The following is a 26,736-nucleotide window of genomic DNA, read 5'->3' as shown; positions in this document are numbered from 1 at the left end:
GCTAATAGCTCCCGTAGGAGTTTAAGACATTCCTTGCTCATTTCCCACAATACAACTCAGCCTTACCGGCTTTTCCCTTACCTCTGTAAATGGTGTTATCATTCGAGTCACTGCTACAAGGTACTAGAAGTTTCCATCATCCCCTTATGGCTCTCATCCAACCCATTGACTGGTCCTATGCTCTGTGTGCAGGACCATCCTGAATCTGATGACTTCTGTACCTTCCAGGTCAACGGTGGCACCATCTCTCAGACAGTGACAACCTCTCCCAGATACTCCTCTTGTTATCCATGCTTGTCTCCCCACCACCAAGGTCACTGTCCCCAGCAGCAGACATCCATCCAAAGTCTACACTATCCAGCAGTAGAGCTGTCTGCAGGCATGAATGAAGTCACATATTGTCCTCAGAATTCTTTTATTTAGAATAGGCTCTGAGCCTACTAAAGTCATCAAGGTCCCTGTTCACCACATTTTCCATCTGTCATGCTTCTTTCTCTTCTTATGCTTCTACCACCTTGACTTTGCCTTCCTCAAGCACACAGAATTTAACTAACCCCGCTGCCTTTGTTCATGTCTTTCTTGCCACTGGGGTTCCTCTCATATGCCTTTCTGTGGCTCACTCCGTTATCCATTCACTTCTCTGCTCAGTACATCCTTTCTAGAAAAGCCTTGGCTGGCCCCCATCACATCAAGTCTTGACTTGCGTCTCCACTCCTTCATCCTGACTGTCCCCAAGGCCATTCCACTCTGTGTGAAGCTGTGCCATGTATGCCATTGTTTGCTTCCTCCTTTCTCGCCCTGCTCTTACACAAGCTTCGTAAGTGTAGGGACTTCGCTCATCTCCTCTATTGCTCTACTCTCAGCCCCTGGAATCTTGCTAGGGCTCCTAATGGATGCTCGCCAAACCTTTGCTGAATCACGGAATGTATCTCACTTGACTGTCATAACAGCTAGTAAGAGAGGATGAGCCTTCCAACCCTCCAGGAAGGGAAGCCAAGGGCCTGGGATGTTAAGTGTGTTGGCCATAGTGAGATGTCTAATACCTGTCAGAATGAAACTCATGTATGTGTGCGTGTGCGTGTGTGTGCGTGAGAGAGAGAGAGAGAGAGAGAGAGAGAGAGAGAGAGAGAGAGAGAGAAAGAGAGAGAGACAGACAGAGAGAGAGAGAGAGAGAGACAGAAAGAAATAGAGAGACAGAGACAGAGACTTTGGAAGTAACATCTTTGCATGTACATGTTTATTTGTTCTTGTTGTTTTGTTTCGTTTTCAGACAGGAGCCCCTGGATCTCACTTTATATACCAGGCTGGCTTCAAACTCACAGAGACCCATCTGCCTGCCTCTTGAGTGCTAGCACTAAAGGTGTGCACCACCACACCCAGCCTTCATGTTTGCCTTTTAAAAATTTGATTTAATATTATTTCAGACTTAGGAAAAGTTACAAAAACGGCATGACATTTTCTATTGATGCTTCCCTGACTTTGCCAAGTGATAACATTGTGTCTAGCCACACTTCAGGCCATGAGTTATTGTTGATGTAGGAGCACTAATAACTAATCCCCAGATCTGTCATGACTTAACATAAGTTGCCCCACTCATATGCTTTTTCTGGTCCAATATCCTACCTAGAAGCACACATGCATTTGTGTATCATATCTCTTGAGGGTCCAGGGATGCCTTCACCTTTCATATGTACACTGCTGAAGAAAGCCACATTAATCACAAGCTTAGTCCCTCAAAGTGCCAGGCCCACAGTGAGCTGTCTGAGACAATAGCTCCTGTTAGAGATGTCAACAGCCTTCCTCTAAGGAGCTCAAGGAGACTGGCCTTGTGCTTTGTATTCATCCAGCCTGGCTGACCTTGATGCGTTCATAAGGAGCACCGAGAGTGGTTTGCTCAAGAAGGTGGAGAAAGGAGATTTCCAAGGATTGGTTGAGATCATGGGACACCTTGTCACCCTTAAAGAACGGCAGAGCAGCACCGATGACATGTTTGAGCCTCTGAGGCAAACGATCGAATTGCTGAAGTCCTACGAACAAGAGCTGCCAGAATCTGTGTTTAAGCAGCTGGAGGTCAGTGCGTCTGACCACTTTTTACAAGACACAGAAGGAGAGTCTTAGGTGTTCAGAAGGGGGTGGTAGGTGGGCTCAAATTAAATGAAGAATGGTTCTGTGATGACTCCAGAACCAAGGTCCATATCTTAGAACAAGAAAGGATAATGCATGGGTAATGGTTAGCATTATGGGGAAATTTAAATACTGAAAATTGTAGTGGCAGAAATCATAGGGATACCAATTTTATCCCAGATTTAAAGACAGGCCAACTCTTTTTTGGGACCAGGTTTTGCTACGTAGCCCAGACTAGGGCTTATTTCATCTTATAACTCTCAGGTCACACTCTATCACGGAGGGAAGGCAGGGTAGCAAATCAAGGCAGGAACCCAGAGGCAGGAACCTGGAGGCAGGAACCTAGAGGCAGGAACCCAAAGGCAGGAACCCAGAAGCAGGAACCTAGAGTCAAGAACCTGGAGGCAGGAAACTAGAGACAGGAACCCAGAGGCAGGAACCTAGAGGCAGGAACCTGGACACAGGAACCTAGAGGCAGGAACCTGGAAGCAGGAACCTGGAGGCAGGAGCCTAGAGGCGGGAACCTAGAGGCAGGAACCTAGAGGCAGGAACCTAGAGGCGGGAACCTGGAGGCAGGAATCTGGAGGCAGGAACCTAGAGCTGGGAACCTGGAGGCAGAAACCTGGAGGCAGGAACCTAGAGGCAGGAACCTAGAGGCGGGAACCTGGAGGCGGGAATCTGGAGGCGGCAACCCGGAGGCGGGAACCCGGAGTGGAAACCTGGAGGTGGGAACCTGGAGGCGGGAACCTGGAGACAGGAACCCGGAGACAGGAACCTAGAGGCATGAACCTGGAGACAGGAATCTGGAGGCAGGAACCTGGAGGCAGGAACCTAGAGGCAGGAACCTAGAGGCAGGAATCTAGAGGCAGGAACCTGGAGACGGGAACCTGCAGGTGGGAACCTGGAGGTGGAACCTGGAGGCGGGCACCTAGAGGTGAGCACCTAGAGGCAGGAACCTAGATGCAGGAACCCAGAGGCAGGAACCCGGAGGCAGGAACCGGGCAACAGGAACCTAGAGGCAGGAACCCGGAGGCAGGAACCCAGAGGGAGGAACCTAGCAGCAGGAATCTGGACGCAGGAACCTGGAGGCGGGAACCTGGAGGCGGGAACCTGGAGACGGGAACCTGGAGACGGGAACCTAGAGGCGGGAACCTGGAGGGGGGAACCCGGAGGCAGGAACCTGGAGATAGGAACCTAGAGGCATGAACCTGGAGGCAGGAACCTGGACACAGGAACCTAGAGGCAGGAACCTGGAGGCAGGAACCTAGAGGCAGGAACCTGGAGGCAGGAACCTAGAGGTAGGAACCTGGAGGCAGGAACCCAGAGGCAGGAGGCAGGAACCTAGAGGCAGGAACATGGACACAGGAACCTAGAGGCAGGAACCTAGAGGCGGGAACCTAGAGGCGGGAATCCGGAGGCAGGAACCCAGAGGCAGGAGGCAGGAACCTAGAGGCAGGAACATGGACACAGGAACCTAGAGGCAGGAACCTAGAGGCAGGAACCTGGAGGCGGGAACCCAGAGGCGGGAACCAGGAGGCAGGAACCTAGAGACAGGAACCTAGAGGCAGGAACCTAGAGGCAGGAACCTGGAGGCAGGAAGCTAGAGGCAGGAACCCGGAGGCAGAAACCTGGAGGAACCTGGAGGAACCTGGAGGCGGGAACCTAGAGACGAGATCCTGGAGGCGGGAACCTGGAGACAGGAACCTGGAGGCGGAAACCTGGAGACAGGAACCGGGAGGCGGGAACCCGGAGGTGGGAACCCGGAGGCGGGAACCCGGAGGCAGGAACCCAGAGGCAAGAACCTGGACAGGAACCTAGAGTCATGAACCTGGAGGCAGGAACCTGGAGGCAGGAACCTAGAGGCAGGAACCTAGAGGCATGAACCTGGAGGCGGGAACCTGGAGGCGGGAACCTGAAGGTGGGCACCTAGAGGCGGGCACCTAGAGGCAGGAACCTAGATGAAGGAACTCGGAGGCAGGAACCCGGAGGCAAGAACCTGGAGGCAGGAACCTGGTGATGGGAACCTAGAGGCAGGAACCTAGAGGCAGGAACATAGAGGCAGGAACCCGGAGGCAGGAACCTAGAGGCAGGAACCTGGAGGCGGGAACCTGGAGATGGGAACCTAGAGGCAGGAACATTGAGGCAGGAACCTAGAGGCAGGAACCTGGAGGCAGGAACCTGGAGGCAGGAACCTGGAGGCAGGAACCTGGAGGCAGGAATCTGGAGGCAGGAACTGAAATAGGGGCCATGGAAGAATGCTGCTTATGGCTTCTTCCCTGGCTTGCTCAGACTGCTTTTAAAAAAAAATACCATACAATATCATTTGTACAACCCACAGGGGGCTATCCCATATCAATAATTAATCAATAAAATGCTTCACAGACTTACCAACAGGCCAGTCTGATGGAAGCATTTCTGAGTTGAGGTTTTTTCTTTTCATATGATGCTGATGTGTATAACGTTGACAAAAAGAAGAAAAAAGAAAAAACAAAACCATCTAACTAGGATATAATTCGTGCCTTGCCCTACTCTCTGACAAAGGGTTGAGCCAATTATTTGATTTGAGGAAAACAATCGGGTCTTAGTGATACTAAGAAGGTCTGAGGTGGGGAAAACCTCAAAAACAGACAAACAAACACCCTTGAGGACTGTAGAAAAGGACAAGGGTTACTAGGTCAGAGGGTGAAGGGGAGAAGAGCACTGCTGAGTCGAAAGAAGCTGACTGTGGAGAGAGAAGACAACTGGAGTGGTAAGTTGAGGAAGAGTTAAAAATGGCACCAGTCCACCCCAGTGTGCCCTGCAGAAGGGATGGAAGTATAGTGGCAGTGTGCACTCTCAGGCTGGAGGGGAAGGGAGAGCAGTAAGGATGTGAGCCTTCCTACTCGTCCCCTACAGGAACTTCCCGAGAAGTGGAAGAACACGAAGAAGGTGGCCACCACTGTGAGGCAGCAGGTGGCCCCTCTGCAGGCAAACGAGGTGGCTCTCCTCCGCCAGCGCTGCTCAGCCTTTGACTCCGAGCAGCAGCAGTTCCAGGAGAGGTTCCGCAAAGAAGCACCCTTCAGGTATGGACCAGGGTGGTGATCTTTCTCTTGGGTTTATGCTTTGGCTTTTGCAGCAGACAAAGGCTTATTAACAGTCCCTTCCCCCACTCCCCACCTCCCCCTCCCACCCACACCCTCACCCCCACTGCCCCCCCCACCTCCTTGTCCTTGTAGATCCTGTAGTTATAGTGCAGTCCTGAGGTGGGCGGAGTCTTGGTTCCACTTGTATGAGTGACCAAGGACTAGACAACCACCCTCCCTTTAAGAAAGACTTAGAAGCTTTTTATGCCCCCAGATTAATGAGGGAACTGTAGGGGTTTGTAAAGGAATTACGGTAAAATAAGTAGGATTTCCTATGTAAGAATTCTGATTCCTTTGATTCTTTGGCTGGGCTTAAAAAGTGGTTGCAAGAAAACACACAGGCACATATCAATATGTGTGTGTGTGCATGTGTGTGCGTGTGTGTGTGTGTGTGTGTGTGTGTGTGTGTTGCGTACACATGTATTTTTAAAACTGGCTGCCGCTAGGATGTTTACATAATGTTGGAAGGCATTTTGGTAGTTTAAAATTTTGGCAAAGGTTAATGTCTGAGGATGTTTCTCTGCACTTGGCACTCCCGTGGAATATCTCTGTTGGCAGCATAAACAAATCAACCCTGGGAGAGGCGACATCACTCACATGTGCCCTACAGCATACTTCTGGTCTATGCATCAGCTTCCCACACTCTGCTTGGCCTCCAGGTCTCGCCCTAAAGGCAAAGCCATATCTGAATAGCTAGGGACCTCTCTCCCCCTCCGCCCCTGCACTGTGGTCTGTTTCCCATGGCTGAGGTTTTGTTGTTGTTGTTGTTGTTTTGTTTGTTTGATTGTTGCTATGGCTTTAGATTTAGAAATCTCCAAATGTAGGAAGCATATGGAAAGACTGAGGAATTTTTCCAGGTCTGGTCCTAGTGTCTATATCCCACCCAGGCTGTTCAATGCTGTTTGTGCTCTAGTTACCTCATAGGTTAATACTGGAATTAACAAGATAATTGTTTAAAGTGTTGACTGCTGTGCCCAGTGTGTTGGTGTCCATCCATCCTGGTAGGCCACTGTTGTCCAGTTTTAGCACAGAAAGTCTCATGTCTGGGCCTAATCTTTTAATAACCTATTTTAGTTGGCAGGTAATAATACTTTCATGTCTTCTGAGATACAACATAATGCTTTGTCCTATTTATACTCTGTGTAAAGATCAATTTGGAATTTTGAGGCTTTCCCCCATTTCAAGCATTTTCCATTTCTTTGTGATGAAGAAATTTGACATCCTCTTTTCCAGCTGCTTTGGGTCTTACCTTGCAATCATATACAATCTATAGCCAGACCTCTGTGTAAAGAAGCCCTGTGTGCATCCCTCCCGGTCAGTCTATCTCCTAGTCAGTCTATCTCTGTACCTTCTTATCCTTCACCCCCAGTGAGGCCACATTCTCACCATTCAGTCATCTAATGTTGATTGAGCAGCCACCAGCTTCCAAACACCATCATTGGAGCCACAAGGCACAAGATGCTGAGCTGCTAAGAAGCCAGCAAGAATGGGAGTCTAAACTATGTACACTATGGACATATAAAGCTCGTGGCACTACAGCAGGGTGCTGTCCAACAATCACAGTGCGGAGCTTTGAAAGCCTGCAACGTCCAGCCTGTTGTGAAGACCCACTAAGTTAGATTTTCAGGGGCCACACCTCTGCATCAGTATCAAGTGAGGCTCCCCCAGTGATTCCTGTGCAGCCAGGTTTGAGAACCATTTCCCTGAAGGGCAGTAGCTGTTGGTTTGTTTGTTTATTTGGGGTTTTTTTTAAAGCAAACATGCAACAACTTAGAATTTCAAATGACTCTGCAGCTTAACAGTTATGTTAGGGGGTTGTAACTTTGTTCCAGGGGACCATTCTTTCAAGGTTCAAGGCTTATATTTTGAGTCCTCCTTTGAGTGTACAACCTCAGTTCTAACCTGAGCTCAGATTACAAAGAGGCAACACTAACAAGGGAGGTTCATTTTCAAGAGATCAGCGCTCATCACAACCCTGTCAGAGGCAGCCATAAACAAGCCTTTGTGTCAACTGTCTACTTATCTTCAAATGAATCCCACGGATACCCAGAGGAACATCTTCCCACATTGACTGTTCCATAGGAAGCAACCATGGTGTCCTATTGTATGTCCATAGCTCATGTGTAGCATGTGGGCTATTTCATGTGCTTCCTATCTGTGGTTGTTTCTCCTTCCCGGTGGCTGCCATGGCTGTGCACTCTTAGCCGGCTTTCTAGGTTCACATCTGTTAATTTCACATGCAGATGAATCTTTAGAGGAGACTGCTTCCAAAAGAACTCTCACAACAGTCTGAGACACCAAATGTTGCTGAAATTCTGATGTATTTCTCTTCCAGAATCATGGGGCTCTTGCTAAAGGGAAGCTTAGCAGGCATCAACTCATGGGCTGTCTTGTGTTGTTCCTTACTTTGGTGTGTGCAAGTATGTAAGATGTGTGGCCAAGCATGCTCTTGTTCTTTGACATTTTGATGCTTTATAGGTCTCCAGAGCAAGCCGCATTCGCTCTGCTGAGCTCCTAATGTTCTTGTCTTTGAGAGGAAGAAGAAAATGAGTCTCTCATTAGGCCTTTGCCATCTGACAGGTGCTGTGCAAAGTTGAGCTTCTGAAATTTAGATTCTCGCTTCGTGCCCAAGTCAAATGTTCCTTCTTCCTTTAGTTCTTAACTCCAGGACAGCTCAGCACATTTCTTAGCTGAGTCCCCACACTTCAGAATAATTGACTGAAGTGTCATATTCAAGGACCCTTTACTACTTTTTTTTCAGTCTGTGACAGATTCTACTGAAACAAATGCTCCATGCTTCTGTCATTCTCCTGCTCAGTCTTTGGCCTTGAGCACAGGGTTCCTGACCTTACAGCTTCCTGGTGCTGTGATGAATTCTCTTCCTACCTTCGCTAGGCCAAGGTAATCCAAGGAGTTTCATGGCCTAGATGGTCTATCCTATGAGCTCCAACTCACAGGGAAACTGTTAGGACTCCAACTGGCCACTGGGTCCTGTGAACAGCTGGCAAAGCCTACCTGAAGGTGCCCTCCATTAGAAGCTATGCACAATAGCAACAGGAAAAAAAGACATGTTTTCCTAATGGCCTTGTGCAGGAGCATGAGGGTAATGGGGATTCAGCTTGCCTGACTTACCAGTTAACCTGACTTGTTTATGATTTATATGATTTGGGATTCTGTAGTGTAGATGAGACATGGCCTCAACAGTGGAGTTAGCTAAGAACTATAAGCATACTAGAATTTTTCAGAAATACACATCCCCTGACATCAACAAAGCATAGCCTTAAGGATAATTTCAAAACTGAGTAATAAGACATATTATTGACACCATCTTTAGCTGAAGCTGCTCATACATACTGGGAAAGGTGTTGATTGAGCCCATGGCAAGTAAGTTCCATTTGGGATTAACAAGTAAAGTGGAAAGCAAGGATCTTCTATAGAAAGCAATCATGGACAAAAAGACACAATGACTGAAAGTGTAAGGCACAGAGTGAGAGGGAATACAGCTGAGATGCAGGAGCCAGGGCATGAGGGTAGACCGAGAGGTCCAGATGACCCAGACTAAGAAGTCAGCATATGGAAGCACAGCCTTTAGATATACAGTGGGCTTTGTCCCAACAACCTTTGATGTACCTGGCCTGCCAAACCCCAACGCTAGCAACACAGCAGGGCACAGAAGGTCAGTTGTTTCTCTCATGATTGCATGCCTGGTTACTGGTACCTGTTCTCTGCCGTTATGATGGAGGATTGGACTGCAAGCCTGTCGCTAGCCAGAAAGGAGAACAAAACTCACATCCCAAGTCACAGTGCTGTTAGATTAGCATTGCTTTTCTGCAACTATAAAATAAAAGACATACATTAAAGCATTTGGATATTGGAAATTTGTCTGTAATGTAACTCCCACTTGCACATGGAGCAGGACAGACTGAAGACCAGGTCTCAGCTGAGAAGTTATAGCAGCCATGAATCAAAGTGGTAAGGCCTGAACTGAAGCAGTGGCCAGGACTAGGTTTGTGAAACAGGAGAATCATTGAGAACTGGAGGAAGAGCCTATGGGATGCTCCTCCATCTTTTAGCTTGAACAAACAGGTAGATGCTGGTACTGAGATGGGGCAGCCCAGCCTGTGCAGGACTGGGAACTGCAGTTGAGGGTGGGCACCTTGAATTTTGTGTGCTGATAGGATGCTATGCTGGGTACATGCCATTCTTCATCCACCGTGCAGATGTTACGCTGCAGTCAGTACTCCCAGGTGACCACCTTCCTTCCTAAGAATCACAATAGGCTCTCTCTCTCTCTCTCTCTCTCTCTCTCTCTCTCTCTCTCTCTCTCTCTCTCTCGACTCATGACTGAGCAACGCATTTCCATTACTTAATTACTTCAATTAGTTTTATTCATGCAGACATTTTTCCTTCAATTTAAGATACTGATTGTGTCTTTATTTCAGTTTCAAAGACCCACTGTGCCTTTCCTCTCTGTGACATTATTTTCCTTAAATTTTCTTCTTTCAATGATTTGGGAAAATGCTTCATTTTTAGCACATGAGTAAAGTTTATGAATATCTTGACAAGTTGTTATAAAGGAATGTTCTGGAGACTGAGTCTCATTGTATAGCACAGGCTGGACCTCATGATCATTCTGCTTCAGCATGCTGCGTGGTAGGATTATAGGCATGTGCCACAATGCCCAATTTATTATAAATGTTTGAAACTGCTAGCCACTGTCACATGAAGAGAATCCCTTCAAACTAATTCAAGTTGGTGTTCATGCATGATCAGACACAGGAAAAGATCTTTCACAAATTTAAACAACAAACAAAATTATCTCAAAAACACATTTAAGAAACCATTGTAAATTTCTGGATGTTTATTTAATGAGGAAAAATAGTGCATATTACTACCTTCTGTGCACTGTAAATATTCCTTAACTTCAGGTAACTTCTTCCTCAATTGTGCACCATAATGATTTAAATGGGATGCAGGCTTTTTTTTTTTTAAGTTTGTCTGAATTTCATAAATCTTGTTCTAACACCAAATAGATGATTTCACATTCTAAGTTTCCTGTAGACTAGAGAGAAAGTACAGTTCATACACACCAACAGTTCATCTCTGAAAGAAAAAAAAAGCAGAAGAATCCTTTGTGCCTTGGTGATCTTTCTTGCTGAAACACTATCACAACGACAATTCTATTTCTCCCATTTAGTCTATTATCTTCTGCTTGCTGCAGAGGAGGCAAGGAAAACTCCAGAGAGGATGCTGGCTCGCTCTGAAAACCACCCCAGTATTCTGTGCTAAAGGCTAGCCCGGACCTGTGCATTGTGTTCAGCCACATGTCTTGGTGGCCACAGTCCACAAGGCAAAACCAGTTCAGAAGAATTAGGCAGGCTGCATGCAGAATGTGCAAGCAAGGAATTTGACATTAATGAAAAGGTGTGTGTGTGTGTATGTGTGTGTGTGCGTGTGTATGTGTGTGAATGTGTGTATATATGTGTATGAGTGTGTGTATGAGTGTGTGTATGTGTGTGTGTATGTTTGTGTATGAGTGTGTGTATATGTGTATATGTGTGTGTGCATGTGTATGTGTGTGAATGTGTGTGTATGTATGTGTATGAGTGTGTATTGTGTATGTGTATGTATGTGTATGTGCATGTGTGTGTATGTGTGTGTATGTATGTGTGTGTGTGGACATGTGTGTGACTGTCACTAAGCTGAACAGTGATGGGGAGGAAACAGTAAGCAGCTCAGGTGAATGGGTTTACTTAGGTGTTCTTTCCATCTTGTATGGCAGATATTTCTAGAGACAACTAGAAGAAGAGAAAGCTCATGAAAGGGAGTCTGCATGCATCCTCGTCCTCCCTTCCACCCTTCCATAGCCTCTCAGTAAACAATCATACACAGTACATAGAAGGAAGTAACCAGTTCTCTAGTCTCTTGTAGCCTTTTATCATCCTCCTGAGGAGCCTCTGAGGCCCTGTCCAGAGGGTAGAAGAATGTATTCATTCTCCATTAAGTCATAGGACCCCAAATATCTACCTCAGCACACAGAAGCAAAGCCTTCTGTGGAAGTGGAAATGGAAAGGAAATGGAAATGGAAATGGAAAGGAACGATAACAGGAGATGAGAGAAGGGAAAGCAGAGGTCCCTTGAAACTCAGGTCATCCATGCCCCCGACCATGTGACTGCCCTGTGAGCCCTTTGCACATGAAGCTGTTCTGTTAAGGAAAGGCTTTGTCCTGAAGCATGCCGTGAGTGTCAGTGCAAAGTGTTAACACTCAAGGATCAGAAGCCATCTCCAACTGGGTATATGCTTTTGGCATTCAATAAAAAGGGAAAAGAACATGAAGCAAAGAGATAAAACTAGGTATCATGCTTAAGGAAGTCACATGCAGAGTTAGAAGTTGCTAGGAGGGAGCAGCCCAAGGATCGGTGAAAGTTTACAGATGGAGGAGAGTGGGGATAGCCAAGAGGAAGACAAGGAGCCTAGATTGAGGCAGTGAAGAAAAGGGAACAAATTATTTAGGGATTTGAACTCAGTTTTACAGTGGTTCTATTAAGTTAGGACAACACTGATGATGCCAATACCAGTGCCAGTGCCGATGCCAGTGCTGTTGCTGGTGCTGATGCTGTTGCTCTTGCTGTTGCTGGTGCTGATGCTGGTGCTGGTGCTGGTGCTGCTGCTGATGCAGGCTACAGGTAGGAGCTCCTCTGTGGACATGGACACTACCTTAGGATATCAGAATACTGGAGAAAGCTTGAAGGCTGTTGCTCCTTGGACCCCTTGATGACTCTGATCATACCATCTAGATTTATGTCAACTTGACACAAGCTATAGTCATCTTGGAGGAGCAAACCTCAATTGGGAAAATGCCTCCATTGGATCTGGATGTAGACAAACCTGTAGAGCATTTTCTTAATTAGAAAGTGATGGGAGAGTGCCCAGCCCATTCTGTGTGGTACCATCCCTGTGCTATTGCTCCTGGGTTATATAAGAAAGCAGGGAAAGCAAGCCATGGTGAGCAAACCAGTAAGCAACGTCCCACCCCTCCCACCTTTGTGGCCTGACATCAGCTCCTGCCTCCAGGTTCCAGCCTTGCTTGAGTTTTGTCTGGCTTCCTTCCGTGATGGATGACAATGTGTACGCGTAAGCCAAATAAACCCTTTCCCTCACAACTTGTTTTTGGTCATAGCATTTCATCATAGCAGTAGTGACCCCTACCGGAGCAGAAGTTAGTGCCAGGCTAACACAATGTTGCTGTGACAAGCCTGACCATGTTGTTCTGAAGGGGTTGTGGAAGGACTTTAGAACTTTAGGCTAAAAATGCCGCTGAGTGTCGAAAGCTCAGCCAGCTGGTCTGTAGGAGCTTGGAAGACAACAGAGGCCTGGCTTGTGATGTTCAGAGGGAAGCAAAGACTCCACTGGGCCTTTGGTGTGAACTCAGTGGTGACTGGTCAGCTAGCACTAAAGAATCAGCCCTGATTGACAAGTGACCAGAACCACTAAATAAAACCTTTGTTTTGCTGGAACAATGGACGCTGGTGAGCTGGGGCTGAAGAATCCACTGTGATTAAGGAGAGACTGGCATGACTGAGGTGAAATCTTCTGGGAAGTGTTTCCTCAGAGTTAGCAAACAGAAACTGTGTTCGTGAATTGGCCAAGGTTGTGCCTTGTGCTGGCAGCTGGACTGGTAGTGTAAGAGTCACCCAAGCGGGCCCGGTTTTGAAGGAATGAAAGTTTGATTGTGACTGTGCCATGGTTTTGAAGGAATGAAGGTTTGATTGTGACTGTGCCATGGTTCTTCCCTCTTGAAATAAGAAAGCCTTTAATTTATTTTCAATTATATAGGAGCCCACAGTTGAGAGATTTTGATCTTTTAAAAAGATTTTAGAGTTTTACAGAGATTTTAGATTTTAAAAGAGACTAGATATTTTTAAAGATGCATAGATATTTTTAAAGATGCAACTTTTTAAAAGTTTAAATTTGTATGAATATGGGACTTTTTAGTTTTGTAAAATGTTTTATTTAATGATTATTTATGTGTTATCTTAGGGATAGACTATAAAGGGAAGGTTTTAGTTTAATGGGGATGTGTTTGTGTGTCAAGTTGGCAAAAGTTCAGTTGTTCTGTGATTTATGTCAACTTGACCTAGGCTATCATGATTATAGATGAGGGAGTCTAAATTGAGAAAAAGTCCCTGTAAGATCGGACTGTAGGCCCTATAGAGAGTGGTCTTATTTAGTGATTGATGGGTAGGAGCAGCCCTTATGAATGGCGTTACCCCTGGGTCATTGCTCCTGGGTTCTCTAAGAAAGCAGGCTGAGCAAGCCAGGGGTAGCAAGCCAGTAAGCAACACCTTCCATGGCCTCTACATCAGCTCCTGCCTCCAGGTTCCTGCCTTGTTTGAGTTCCTGTTATGGCTTCCTCCAGTGATGGACTAGGATGTGGAAGCATAAGCCAAATTAACCCTTTCCTCCTCAACTTGCTTTCAGTCATGGTGTCTTAGTAGTGGCCCTAGCTAGGACATTGATTTAAGTGATCTGGGAGATGTTTGTTCAGAGGAAACTTGCAGCTTCTAACTCCTAACATGCTCCTAACATGTACCCAAAGGCAGAGAGCACTGACCTACAGGGGACAAAGGCAGAGCTGTCTCATGGAGACCTGGATACAGGCCCTAAGATTAATTATGAAGAAGTACATAATGACAGGTCTATTTTAATTTTTCTTGGATTTGGTAAGAGGTGTAAGCATGGTATTGCTCTTTTATGATTGTTGTGTTTTGGGTTTTTCAGACAAGGTCTCACCATAGAGCCCACAGTGACCTCAAGCTCCGGGTCTTCCTGCCTCAGTCTTCCAAATGTGTGGATGACAGACATGTGCCCCCACACTCTGATGTTCTCAAATAGCTCTCCCTTCTAGTGCCTCCTCCACCCCATTCATCCCCAGATGAGCATCTATGTTAGGAGCTTTTCCTCTGCCCTGGGATATTGAGCATTTCAGCAGATGCTGCCTTAGTGGGTCCAGGAGTTGAGCCCTGTGTGCCTTGCTTACCAAGGGGCCATGTTGTGCCTTCTAGGTTTGATAGTATCAATCCACATCAAATGCTGGATGCTTGGCACTCGGAGATCCAGCACATGGAGTCCACCATGGCCACCATCTCCAAGTCAGCTGATTTGTTTGAAGTCACCGTCCCTGACTACAAGCAGCTGAGGCAGTGCAGGAAGGAGGCCTGTCAGCTAAAGGAGCTCTGGGACACTGTTAGTATGGTGACCTCCAGTATCCAGGCCTGGGAGGCCACCAGCTGGAGAAACATCAGTGTGGAGGCCATGGACTCAGAGTGCAAGCAGTTCGCCCGGCACATCCGGAACCTGGATAAGGAGTTCAGAGCCTGGGATGCATTCACGGGCCTGGAAAACACAGTGTCGAACACCCTGACCTCCCTGAGGGCTGTGGCCGAGCTGCAGAACCCTGCCATCCGGGAGCGGCACTGGGAGCAGCTGATGCGGGCCACCGGTGTGAGCCTCACCTTGGATCAAGACACTACCCTGGCTCATCTCTTACAGCTCCAGCTCCACCACTTCGAGGATGAGGTCTGCGACATCGTGGATAGAGCTGTCAAAGAGATGAGTATGGAGAAGACCTTAAAGGAACTGCAGACCACCTGGGCCAGCATGGAGTTCCAGTACGAGCCCCACACACGAACCCATATACCCTTGCTGCAGTCGGACGAGGACCTCATTGAGGTCCTGGAGGACAATCAAGTGCAGCTTCAGAACCTGATGATGTCCAAGTATGTTGCTTTCTTCCTGGAGGAAGTGTCAAGCTGGCAGAAGAGGCTGTCCACGGCTGACTCAGTCATCACCATCTGGTTTGAGGTGCAGCGTACCTGGTCGCACCTGGAGAGCATATTCATTGGCTCGGAAGACATCCGGGCTCAGCTACCCCAGGTACCTTCCCAGAAGTCCTATGCTCCTTAGTTTCTGGTCCAAGTAAAGGGAAGAGCATCCCATCCCAACAGTGTTGGGGTTCCTTTCCTTGCACCTGAGGGTACTTCCTACAACTGCTGACCTGACCCAACACCAAAAAAATGGTAACATGCTTGCAATCAGTTGCCTTTACATGTGAAAGAGAAAGGAAGGAGTGATTTAAACTTTATTTTCAAGTATGAGTGAGGAAAGAGATAGAAGGTAGCACCTGCTGTAGCTCAGGGATGGCTCTTCATGAGCCACTTCATAGGTCCTACAGCACAAGTACTCAAAGAAACTGAGTCTTGTTGCCAGGCAAGTTCAAGAGCATCCTCCCCAGGCAGCAGGACCATACTGCAAACTGTTAATTGACACTAGCACGCCAGATACCAGTTCTCTGCTAATGACCTGCAGCAGATTTGCCTAAAACACATGCACTCGTTATTCCCTTCCACATGCCTGCCCCTCCTCATTATTATCCCTAATTAATGTGTCATTAACCCAACCCCCCCCCTTTCTGGTGGACCCTCATCCCTCCTCTTTAGCCCTAGACTTCTTCTGTATCCATTCAGTACAGCCAATTCTTTGCTGACAAATGCGTTCGGTTCTAAAATGTCACCAGTTGTCCAGGCCTTCCTGAGAGCTTGAAGCTCATGCCACCCGGCATTGCAGCTTGCCAGCTCCTCCTGCAGAAGCATGCTAGTGCAATAAGGTGGCTTAAAGGCCGACATTCGCAACAGAAATGAAGAGGGAGCGATTCTGCACTGTGGTTGTAATAAAGCCAGCTCCAGACTTTATTTCTCCTAAACACCAGCAATCGAGGAAGAATAGGCTTAGTTAGAAGAGGCAAAGGACATAGGTGCAGACTTTGAGCAAGACTTTAAGGGGATTTTGGGGAAGCTCTTATGAAAAACGTTAAAGACTTTGCTCTCTGGATAGTGCCACAGGTTTGTGCACACAGCATGCAAATGCCCACACTTCTTTCCTATTAAAAATGTAACAGAAATGAACCAAGTCACATTACATCCTAACTAGTAACTGTTTTTATCTATTATGACTATTTCCCAACTTTTGCACACGTATACGCATAGTTTTTACATAATTTTTCCCAGGGTCATTCCAGTTTTCTGATTGGCTCTTTTCATTTGAACATTCATGCCAAGTATGGTTCCATACTTCTGACACCTTGATACCGTTTCATTTTCAGCCAAATCAAAATACCTCATTGGGAGGGGATTATAATGTACTCCACGCATGACTCTTGTTGTATGATCTCCTTGGGCAGTGGATGTGGTTTACCGAGAGGAGGACAGTAGGACTTGGCTTCAGCCCTAGTCCTCCCATGTTGTGCAATTACATAATGTCTTCATGCCTTCATTTCCTCACATGTGAATAGGGACAGGCACCTACTTCAGAAAGTCCATTAGAGCAATGCACACAACATATAACATTGTGATTGCTGTTTATACTAACACCATTTGTTCTTACCAGGTTCCATAGTTAAGCCAAAATGCTTTTTATATATTAGAGATGTTTTTTGTTCATTTTAGCAACACAGTGAGAATAATGACACTGAATAATTTTGACAGCATAGTGACACCTTTGAGAAAAAAAATTTGGTCATACAAATATTTCTTTTTTAAAAGATTTATTTATTATGTATGTATACAGTGTTCTGCCTACATATACACCTGCTTGCCAGAAGAGGGCACCAGATCTTGTTATAGATGGCTGAAAGCCACCGTGTGGCTGCTGGGAATTGAACTCAGGACCTTTGGAAGAGCAGCCAGTGCTTTTAACCACTGAGCCATCTCTCCAGCCCCCCATACAAATATTTCTATAGATCTAGAAAAAAACATCCAAGCTGGGCACAGTGGTGCGTACCTATAATCCCGTCCCTCAGGGAGGTGGAGGCAGGAGGCTCTCTGTGAGTTCAAGACCAGCCTGGTCTACAAAGCAAGTCCAGGACAGCCAAGGTGACACAGAGAAACCTTGTCTCAAGAAACCAAAAAGAAGAAACGGGAGGGGGGGCGAAGAAAACACATCCAATCTACTGCCTATTTGACTTTGAAACAATTTATTGGACAATTAGAGTAAGTGTGAGGAGTCTCTGAAACTTTGTTAGGGGACTACAAGGTGCACATGACCTTAGAAATTATATGTGCTATTTGGCTTTTTGACCTTTGTTCTCCATGAACACACATGAGCTTCTGTGATTCTGCACAGTCTGTCAGAGCAAAGTATACCAGAAGCAGAAGCCAGTGTGGAACAATGATGCGTTGTGTTATGTCAGATGAGTACAGCAAATTGGAGGTTGAAAGAGCAGAAGGGTGTGACTTGTGTTCTCATTGTAGTGGTTTTGGGTTTTGTAAAATTATTTTTAGATAAAAATATATTATGCTAAACTGATAGGCTCATTATTATTACATTTAAATTTTATTTTGAGGGCTTAGAGCAAACTCCTGAGTTGCAAACTCCTTGGTTCTTCTTTCTTTAAATAATTTTTTAATTTAAATAATCTATTTAGGCTACACCCTGATTGTTATCACCTCACTTGTATCTTCCTGTTCCCCCCTCCTTCTTTCACCCTATTCCCCTCCCCTAGGCTTGTGACAGAAGGGGACATGACCACAGCCTGTCAGGTCTCATCCCAATAGCCTGCTTACCCTTTCTCTGAGTGTCATCGGGCCTCCCCACGAAGGGGAAGTGGTCAAATAGGGGGCACCATAGTTCATGTCAGAGTCAGTCCCCGCCCTCCACACAACTGTGGAGAATGCGCTGTCCATTGGTTAGGTCTGACTAGGGTGTCTACTTTTACTGCATGCATTGTCCTTGGTTGGTATGGTACTTTGGGCAGGCCCCGCCTCGGTCCAGATCTGCCGGTCTTGATGGTCTTCTTGTAGGGCTCCAGGACTCTCTGCCGCAGTAATCCCAGAGCCTTAGGCACAAACATTGTGATGAAGATTGTATCCACGGGGCCTGGGCTACACAACTTTGCAGTCAATCAGCTGTGATTTTTCTATAATGGGACTGGACTGATTTCTGCCTGCAGATGACTGCAAGGGCCAATCCAAGACAGATATTGATGATCATTTTCTGTATGTTTCATCTGTAGGACTCTAAGAGATTTGAAGGCATTGACTCTGACTTCAGGAAGTTGCTGCATGATGCTCAGAAAACCCCAAATGTGGTGGAAGCCACAAACAAGTCAGGTCTCTATGCGAAGCTGGAGGACATACAGAGCAGGTGGGTCGGCTGGCTGCCCCACCTGGGGGGAGGAAGCAACCTTTCCTTCTCCGTGTCTTATTTTTATTAACCACCCGCCAGCGAGAACGTACTTTCCCATTGCTTTGCCTACAGGTTTAGGTAAAGTAGGGCACGGTATGCAGTTGCTGGAGTTCCTTATGCAAAATATAGTTGTGTCTAACCTGTGTAACCCTCTCATGGGTTACATGATACCTCTAGCTTATTTACAATACCTAATCAATGTAAATGCTTTGCAACTGGTAATATTGTTTAATTTGGGGATTGATGACCAAAATTATTTGGATGTATTCAAACACATGAAAAAAATTCCCAAGTACTTTTTCAATCTTTAGGTGGTTAGACCCTCAGATGAGGAATTCCCAGACACTGAGGTCTGACTGGATTTGCATTTAGGTAATATGTGTGTAGCCTGGGGCCAAGTATACCAAACTATGAGAGCCCGTGTTCTGTGCCCCCAGGTTGTGCCTGTGTGAGAAAGCACTAGCAGAGTACCTAGACACCAAGAGGCTCGCCTTCCCTCGGTTTTACTTCCTGTCCTCCTCTGACCTGCTAGACATCCTTTCCAATGGCACAGCTCCACAACAGGTAAAATGGGTAACAGACTCAAGATCATCCAAAGGGCTGGGGCACTCCTAGCAGGAGCCTCCTCCTCAGTGAGGAGGCAAGCATTTCACATCTGTGTTACCCTGAGCATCTCTGCCCCTTCCATCTTTCTACACCACCACCATCACCACCACCTATTGTTTTTAAATTTTCTATATTATCAGAATCAATTAAGACACAGACACTTGTTATATTTTAAAATAGCCTTAGTTAACCTGGGGTAAGGCAGATATCAATCCTCTAAACTACTTTCCATAGTGGGGAAGACATAGGATTCCTGCCTCAATCCCATGCCATCTGCTTCCAATAACTTCTATTAAGATACCTCCCATCCATGATCCCAAAAACTTGCTAATGTTCTTTATCTGGGCCAGATTCTCCATCCATGCCAGCCATGTGCTTCTCCTCCAGCTAACCCATGGCGGCCTTCTACTTGTCTCCTCTCGAGACCCTTGGGTCTTCTTCATCCTCCAATGATTTCTCTCTCTCTCTCTCTCTCTCTCGCGCTCTCTCTCTCGCGCTCTCTCTCTCTCAGCCCAGGACCGGAGCCACACCTCTATTCCGCGGCCCGCCCGGTGGGGGGGCGGGAGAATTAACAGCAAAATACATCAGACCAGCCCCCAACCACCACCACCCCACCCACCAACCACCCCACCCCCCAACCCACCAAACACACACCACCACACACACCAACCACTACCACCACCACCACCATACCAACCAACCACCACCATCACCGTACCAACTACCACTACCACCACCACCACCATCACCACACCAACCAACTACCACCATCACCACACCAACCACCACCACCACCACCACCACCCACCGTACCAACCACCACTACCACCACTACCACCATTGCCACACCAACCAACCATCACCATCACCACACCAACCACTACCACCACCACCACCACCATCACCACACCAACCAACTACCACCATCACTGTACCAACCACCACCACCACCACACCAAACATCACCATCACCACACCAACCACTACCACCACCACCACCCATTCCCCAGCTGCTGAAACAGAAGTGGAGTTGCAAAGGAGCATGAGGTTAAGCTTCTGTCAGGAATGCCTTTGATCTGGTTCTGACAAGACATCTAGTCACTCGCGGTCAAGAGTGACAGCTGTATAAAGAGGAATGGCATTCTGTCACTGGCAAGGTGGCATGCATGGAGCTGGAGGCTGTGATGTGAAATGATATGAATGGGTCACAGAAAGACAAATGCCACATGTGGGAGCTGAAGTTGATCTCATAGAAGTAGAGAGGAGGGCAGTGGTTGCCTGAGGGGTGGGGGGAATGGCTAGTGGGTGAAGGGTGCTGGATGTGGCACAATTGGGTAACTTTTTGAAATTTTATAGCACAATAAGATACTACAGTAGACAACAGTTTATATATATATATATATATATATATATATATATATATATATATTAAAAGCTAATAGGATTTCAATAATCCCAGTATAAGAACCAATGTTTGAAATGATAGTCCTACCAACCACCCTGACCTGATCATATTTGTTGCATAGATGTGTTGGAGTGTCACAGCAGGTCCCAGAAATCTGTACAATTATTATGTATATGAATGTCAATTACAGATCAGATCAGAAAAAAAATGGTGCCTATAAGTTGAGACATTTTATTGATTGGGCCTTAGGGTGATTTACTTAAAAAAAAAAAAAAGCATATATGAGGAATCCCAGGTTGTTGGCCAGATAGGCTAGTATTTCTTGGAGTCAGTTGCCTTCCATGGTTTAGAGCCTTTGAATCACTAGGTGAGGCTCCATTGGTGCTGGGCTCAGCAGACACCAGCCCTCCAACTGGAGGTAGTAGCAGAAACCCGTGGGAGGGCTATTCCAAGCACAGGCTCTCAGTCTCTCCCCAGGGTTGATTTCCTGGTTCCAGATGGGGCTTTGCCTTTTGAAGGCTTTCCAAGCGAGACCACACTATGAGACCCAATGCCATTGACCATGCAGTCTGTGTCTCTCCCTAAATGTCAGAGTGCTCCCTCTACTCACATCTGAGATGAGTTCAGAGAGCTTTAATTTTACCTCGGGCTGAAGATATGTACCCTGAGCACTTGACTGAGAAGTCCCTTGGCAGAATTCCTTTCCTCCCTTCTGTGTGACTTTGTCATTCATTTAAAGTAGGAAGGGGTTTATTTGTCTCGCCTTTTTGCTTATTTGTGTTTTTTTTTTTAAAGTCATCTACGCAGTTTGTTTTTATTCTTTTAGTATACAGAACACTGATTTGATTCCAAGAGCCACACCATGTCAAGAGACACATATGTCTGAGGAGTGCCCCTCCTTCTTCTGTCTGTCTCCCACCGTCACTATCTGCCCTCCATTGTCCCCATAGCTGACCAGTTTCCCTGGGTCCTGATTTATCTTTCCTGTGTTCATCTTTGCACAGATGGGCAGGCTCACATTTGTACCCACGCAGATATGTTCCCCCCATCACCTATTCTTTCTCACGCAGAAAGTAGCATGCTGCACAAAGCTGTTTGCACTTGATCTTAGGGGCTTGGGGTGGGCAGGGTGTCACTCTGTAGTCCCATCTCACCTCAAAATTGTGGTCCTCCTGCCCCTTCCTACTAAGATTGCAGGCATGTGGCACTAGTTTTGTGCCTTGTTCTTTTTTTTATGAGTTGTGTATCTTAGAAATTATTACATGTTAATCTGCTTTCTCTCTGTGTCTCTGTCTCTGTCTTTGTCTTTCTTTGTCTCTCTCCGTCTCTGTCTCTCTGTCTCTGTCTCTCTCCATTTTAACATTTGTATATCATTGTCATAATATGACTATTGTTTTACAATCTCAAATGAAGTAGTGTTGGGTAACCTTGTGTTTTGGAGACCTGACTTCTGGATTTAGAGAAATTCCTAGAAAACACTGGTTGAAAGAGTAAACACAGCACAGCCTTGTTAGCCCTGCAATGCTTTGCTGAACAGGAACTGTCCCTTTGCATCACTACCAGTCAGGAGAGAGAGCTTCTCCAACAGAGCCAAACAGCAGCTCCAGTGGCTCCTAGTCTGCTTGTTAATAAAAAGTACGTGTTAAAGGGACATCATCTTTGCACTTATGGGTCTTCTGTTTTAATTCTGGAGACTAAATCCCTTCCCCAGTAGCCCAGGCACAGTGGAGCTGAACTACATATCATATCAGCCTTCTGTTTACAGCTGTACAAATTCCATGTGTAGAAGGGGTCAGACCACCTCCATCCTTTCTATATCTTTAGTACCCAAGTACTTATTCTTAAGTATTTACTTCTCATTTGGTTCTATTAAATCTTTAAAGAATCCACCTCTCACATACCCTAGGGAATGAAGCATAGGAAAGATATTTCCCAGCCCCTCCTCTGTGTGAGTGACTGAATGGGTTGGTTTAGAACTCATAGTGGCAATAATTCCTTTTAACCTAGATGTCTGTTGAAATAAAAAAATTCATATTAGTGCTTAAAACATGTCTTTGTTTATGAATTTGCTTTATTTTGTCATTTTTTGTAACATTTGATGAGTTTTTCCCCCCTATCTTGAAACAGTGGCTTCTGTAATTGTGATTTTTTTTCTATGATGTTTTAGAGCATTTCTGTTCCACTGATCTGCCCCCTCTGGGTTCATCACACACATGTAAACTGAGGTCTGCTGCCTTTGGCTGCAGAAACCCTCTTCTCTTTGACTGTAGCTCTTAGTTCACTTCCATGCCATTCTTCAGACCTTCACTGAATTTAATTGTTTGTGCCAGTTGAACTCTTTAGAGAAATTCCTAGAAAGCACTGGTTGAAAGAGTAAACACAGCACAGCCTTGTTAGCACTGCAATGCTTCGCTGAACAGGAACTGTCCTTTTGGCATCACCACAAGCCAGGGGTGAGAGCTTCTCCAACACAGCCAAACAGCAGCTCCTGCTGTTAATACTGCTGAAAATTGATTTTGAGTTTGCTCCCTTTGTTTCTGTACCAGCCCATCTTTTGATTGACAGAGCTTGTGGGTTATTGTTGTTGTTGTTATTGTTGTTGATTAAATGAAAGCAAAACCAAGTAGTAATGATTTCTCTTGTTAAAAACATTAAACATGTCAGTGCTTGTTTTCACTTGCACTCATTCCTGTTTGCTCCTCTTTGATTTCAGGAGTGGACCCTGGCTCCCATAATGGAACTACAATGGCAGCACTGTTATCACTAGTTTTATATTCCTTTGGTCATGTCTGTCCCATTGGCATGGCTTCTAGCTTCATACCTCCATAATTGCTACAACCGCCCTTCCACATGATTGGTGGTCACCCTTTTATCTTATGCTAGAGTTGTTCCCTGTCAGGCCCTAGACGTCTGTGATCAGCTTCCTGTGTGTCTTCTCAAATCACCTGCCATTGCTTCCAATTTTCAGGTTCAACGTCACCTTTCCAAGCTGTTTGACAACATGGCCAAGATGCAGTTCCAGTTAGATGCCAGTCAGAACCCAACCAAGACAAGTCTTGGCATGTACAGCAAAGAAGAGGAATATGTGGCCTTCAGCGAGCCCTGTGACTGCAATGGGCAGGTAAGTGACAGTCCCCCTCCCCTCCTCACACCATGTCCAACCCCCCCTTCAAACAAGATTCAGTGAACATCAGTTTCCCCCAGGCTAGAGTTTGTGACCTGGAAGAGGGGCTTTCCTTTTTTGACTGGGGTCCACACTGGAGCTGCCCCTGGAGCCTTCTTATCCCTAAGAAAAACATATGTCAAAATTTATATTTCTTCACTCAGCAGAGACCAGTGCTGGGAGAAATAAAATGCACACAGTCACTGCAGTCATCTATGAGGAGATTTTAACATAACTGACAGCACAGAAGAGGTTAAGGTATTCCCCCTGGAGTACCTCATGGAGGGGATCTGGAGCCAGATACTTTCCTCAGAAACACCTCTCTGAGATGTCTCTTCTTTTCAAATATACTTCAGAGTTACTTCCTCCCATAGTTCTTTTCCTCAGAGAGCTGACTATACACCCCATTCTCCAGGAAGTCTCACTACATTTCCAGGCCTCTCACATCCAACTGCGGGCACATGAATCATAGAACAATTCTTTCCTTACATCCCACCCTGTCCTTCAGCATCATTGAAGTAAAGTCCTGACCTGCTCATTATTCCCAGTGAAACAGCCAAGCGTTGTCCCTGGGGGCTTAATTTCCACGAAGAATAAGGCCTGGACAAGGTCTTTCAGAAGTTCCCACCAAGAGAAATTCTCCTATCAAAAAACCATCCAAAGTTCTCAGCTACATGGAGGTGGCTGCAAACTTTAGGTTAAATTCTGACTATGATCTTTTGATAGACCAAGACCAGAAAGCATTCAACTGAGAAGCACAAAGCCAGCTAACATCTCTACGCTGTGTAGACAAGCCCATGAGAACCAACTTGATTAAATCTGCCTCCATCCAACTTAGGGCTCTTTGTATGAGCTCTGATTAGCATTCTACCACTCCTTCACCTGTTGTCACATTAGCACATTAGCCTAACTCCCACTCATCACATCCAAGATCATAAATACAAAATGTCTACCCTTGCCTCCTTCTACTATCTGGGTTGTATACAATGCTGGAGCTTCACCCCCTCAGACTGGGTGAAAGAAAACAGAGAGTATCAATCAAGACCTCTCAGGCTCGTGAAGTCTAACACACAGCTCTTCTTTCAGGTCGAAATATGGTTGAACCATGTGCTTCATCACATGAAAGCTACCGTGAGGCATGAGATGACAGAGGGGGTAATTGCCTACGAGGAAAAGCCCAGGGAACAGTGGCTCTTTGATTACCCAGCTCAGGTATTCTCCCAGTTGAACTTTCCTGGGTTTCTTTCAGACCTTGTGGGCCTTCTGAGGCTGAAGGGCCTCAAACTAACAACCCTGTAATTCACAATAGGAAAGGCTTGAATCCTAGACCATTGCAAGAGCCAGAAGACAGAGCAGAGGTGTTGGCAGCCATGACTGGATTCAGTCATTGCTTTAGAAAATTTGGGTTATATATCTGTATTGTTATTTATAGGAAGAAGAGGTGAACAACTAAGGTCTTCACATCCCCTTACACTGTATGTGCCAGCTTTTTGTTGACTATGAGAGGGGATGCCCAACTGGAGACAGTTTTAGGCAATCTGCCCTGTAGAACCCAGTCACTGTAAATGTGGCTAGTATGATCATAGTGTAGGCTCAGAGCTCCCTGGGCATCTATAACTGGCTGGTGGGTCTGATATTTTTTTTCTGAAGATATATTTAAGCTAAGGTATGAATTAAGAGTTAGGGAGCTAAATAATGGAGAGAAATAGCACCCCATATAGGGAGGAGCATAGACAGATGTTCAGAAGCAAAAGAGAGCACAGTGTCTGAGGAATGTGGAAGAGCTGGGTATGATGGAAGGGAGGCTAAAAGGGGAGGGAGCAGGAAGCATCTGATGGTGTCTATCTGGGAAACTGGAAGCCAGTTCTTATGGACCGCATCAGGGAGACTGTATTGATGCCAGATTTTGAGTTCTGCCCATTTTTCTCAGGAGGGTTTCAGTTAAAAAGACAAATGAAGACCATTAATGAATCTGTCTATAGTATACCACTCTTCCTGCGTCTTACTAACAGGAAAGTGCTGGTGCTGTGTTAGCTGGGGATTGTAGACAAGTGTAGTCACCTAAAGCACAGGATTAGATTAGAGTGACCATGAGGAATTTGGTGGTGAGAGTGAAGCACGGCTCCCTGAGCATCACCAAGAGCCTGGGAAGGTAGGAGGAGCCAACAAAGAAAAGGAACCAAGAGTCTTCTCAGAAGGAAGGTCCAGGCCACGGTCATGAAATGAAAAACAAGCTGTTGGTAGCAGAAGAACAGTATCAAATTGCCAGTTACTTCTGTAAGATCAAGCAAAACAAGGGAAAAGTCTGTCTGTCCCTGGATTACTTAACTAGGCCATTTCAGCAGAGTGCAATGGAATGGGCCACATGGAAGTGGGTAGAAGGGTCTGATGAAGCAGCAAAGGGCTGAGTACAGAGAACATGGAGAAATAGGGCTGTAGAGAGAAAGGAGCCCCATCAGGGCCATGTTATAAAGCACTGATACGGAGGGGCTTTCTCTAACAAACCTTAGTAGGATGCAATCTCACAAGAAAACACAGGCGACCTAATGGATGGGACTGCTTGCAACACTGATTCCTGTTTCATGAAAGGAATAATTCCCATGAGAGTTCGTCATAGCAGATGTCCTGTACTAGAGTTTTGAACTAAAAAGAAAATAATGTCTCCTGCTAGTAAATACATAACATCTAGACCACTGTCTCCAAAGTCCAATGGAACTACAGATGAACAGTGTATCCAAGTCGTCCATTATAAGTCCTCAGAAAGATGAATTTGCCATGAACAAGTCCAGAGTCAACAGGAGACGTATTGATTTAAATTCCCCTTTCCATGTTTATGTTTAATCTCTGAAAAACACAAGTGTAATGACCACATTGAATCTTGGTCCTATCCCCCTGACCTCCACCAAAAGGAGTCAGCCTCAAATTGCAAATACTTGGGACCCTAAAGGATCAAAGACCAAGTGCCATGAGATGCTCAGTCAGTGTGTTGTCCTCCCACATGGGGCAGAGGTGCCATTTCTGGGAAATGAGAGGTGAACAATGCCTGGAGCTATTCCTAGAAACCGCAGTATCA

At 46.0% G+C, this 26,736-nt stretch overlaps 1 protein-coding gene across 1 annotated transcript in view; it reads left to right on the top strand.

Annotated features, from left to right (window-relative positions):
- Dnah9 (dynein axonemal heavy chain 9) overlaps nucleotides 1-26,736 on the top strand; it is a 328,265-nt gene that overhangs the window by 68,279 nt on the left and 233,250 nt on the right. The window contains 7 exon segments of the mRNA XM_051167603.1: nucleotides 1,848-2,070; nucleotides 5,020-5,186; nucleotides 14,313-15,183; nucleotides 18,317-18,447; nucleotides 18,927-19,053; nucleotides 23,469-23,621; nucleotides 24,750-24,875. Of these exon segments, the coding sequence (XP_051023560.1) occupies nucleotides 1,848-2,070; nucleotides 5,020-5,186; nucleotides 14,313-15,183; nucleotides 18,317-18,447; nucleotides 18,927-19,053; nucleotides 23,469-23,621; nucleotides 24,750-24,875 (1,798 nt within the window).

The sequence above is a fragment of the Acomys russatus genome, chromosome 25, assembly GCF_903995435.1.
Source record: "Acomys russatus chromosome 25, mAcoRus1.1, whole genome shotgun sequence".
NCBI classification, from domain to species: Eukaryota; Metazoa; Chordata; class Mammalia; order Rodentia; family Muridae; genus Acomys; species Acomys russatus.
The sequence above is the reverse complement of the archived record's forward strand: the minus strand, read 5'-3'. Positions and strand labels throughout refer to the sequence as shown.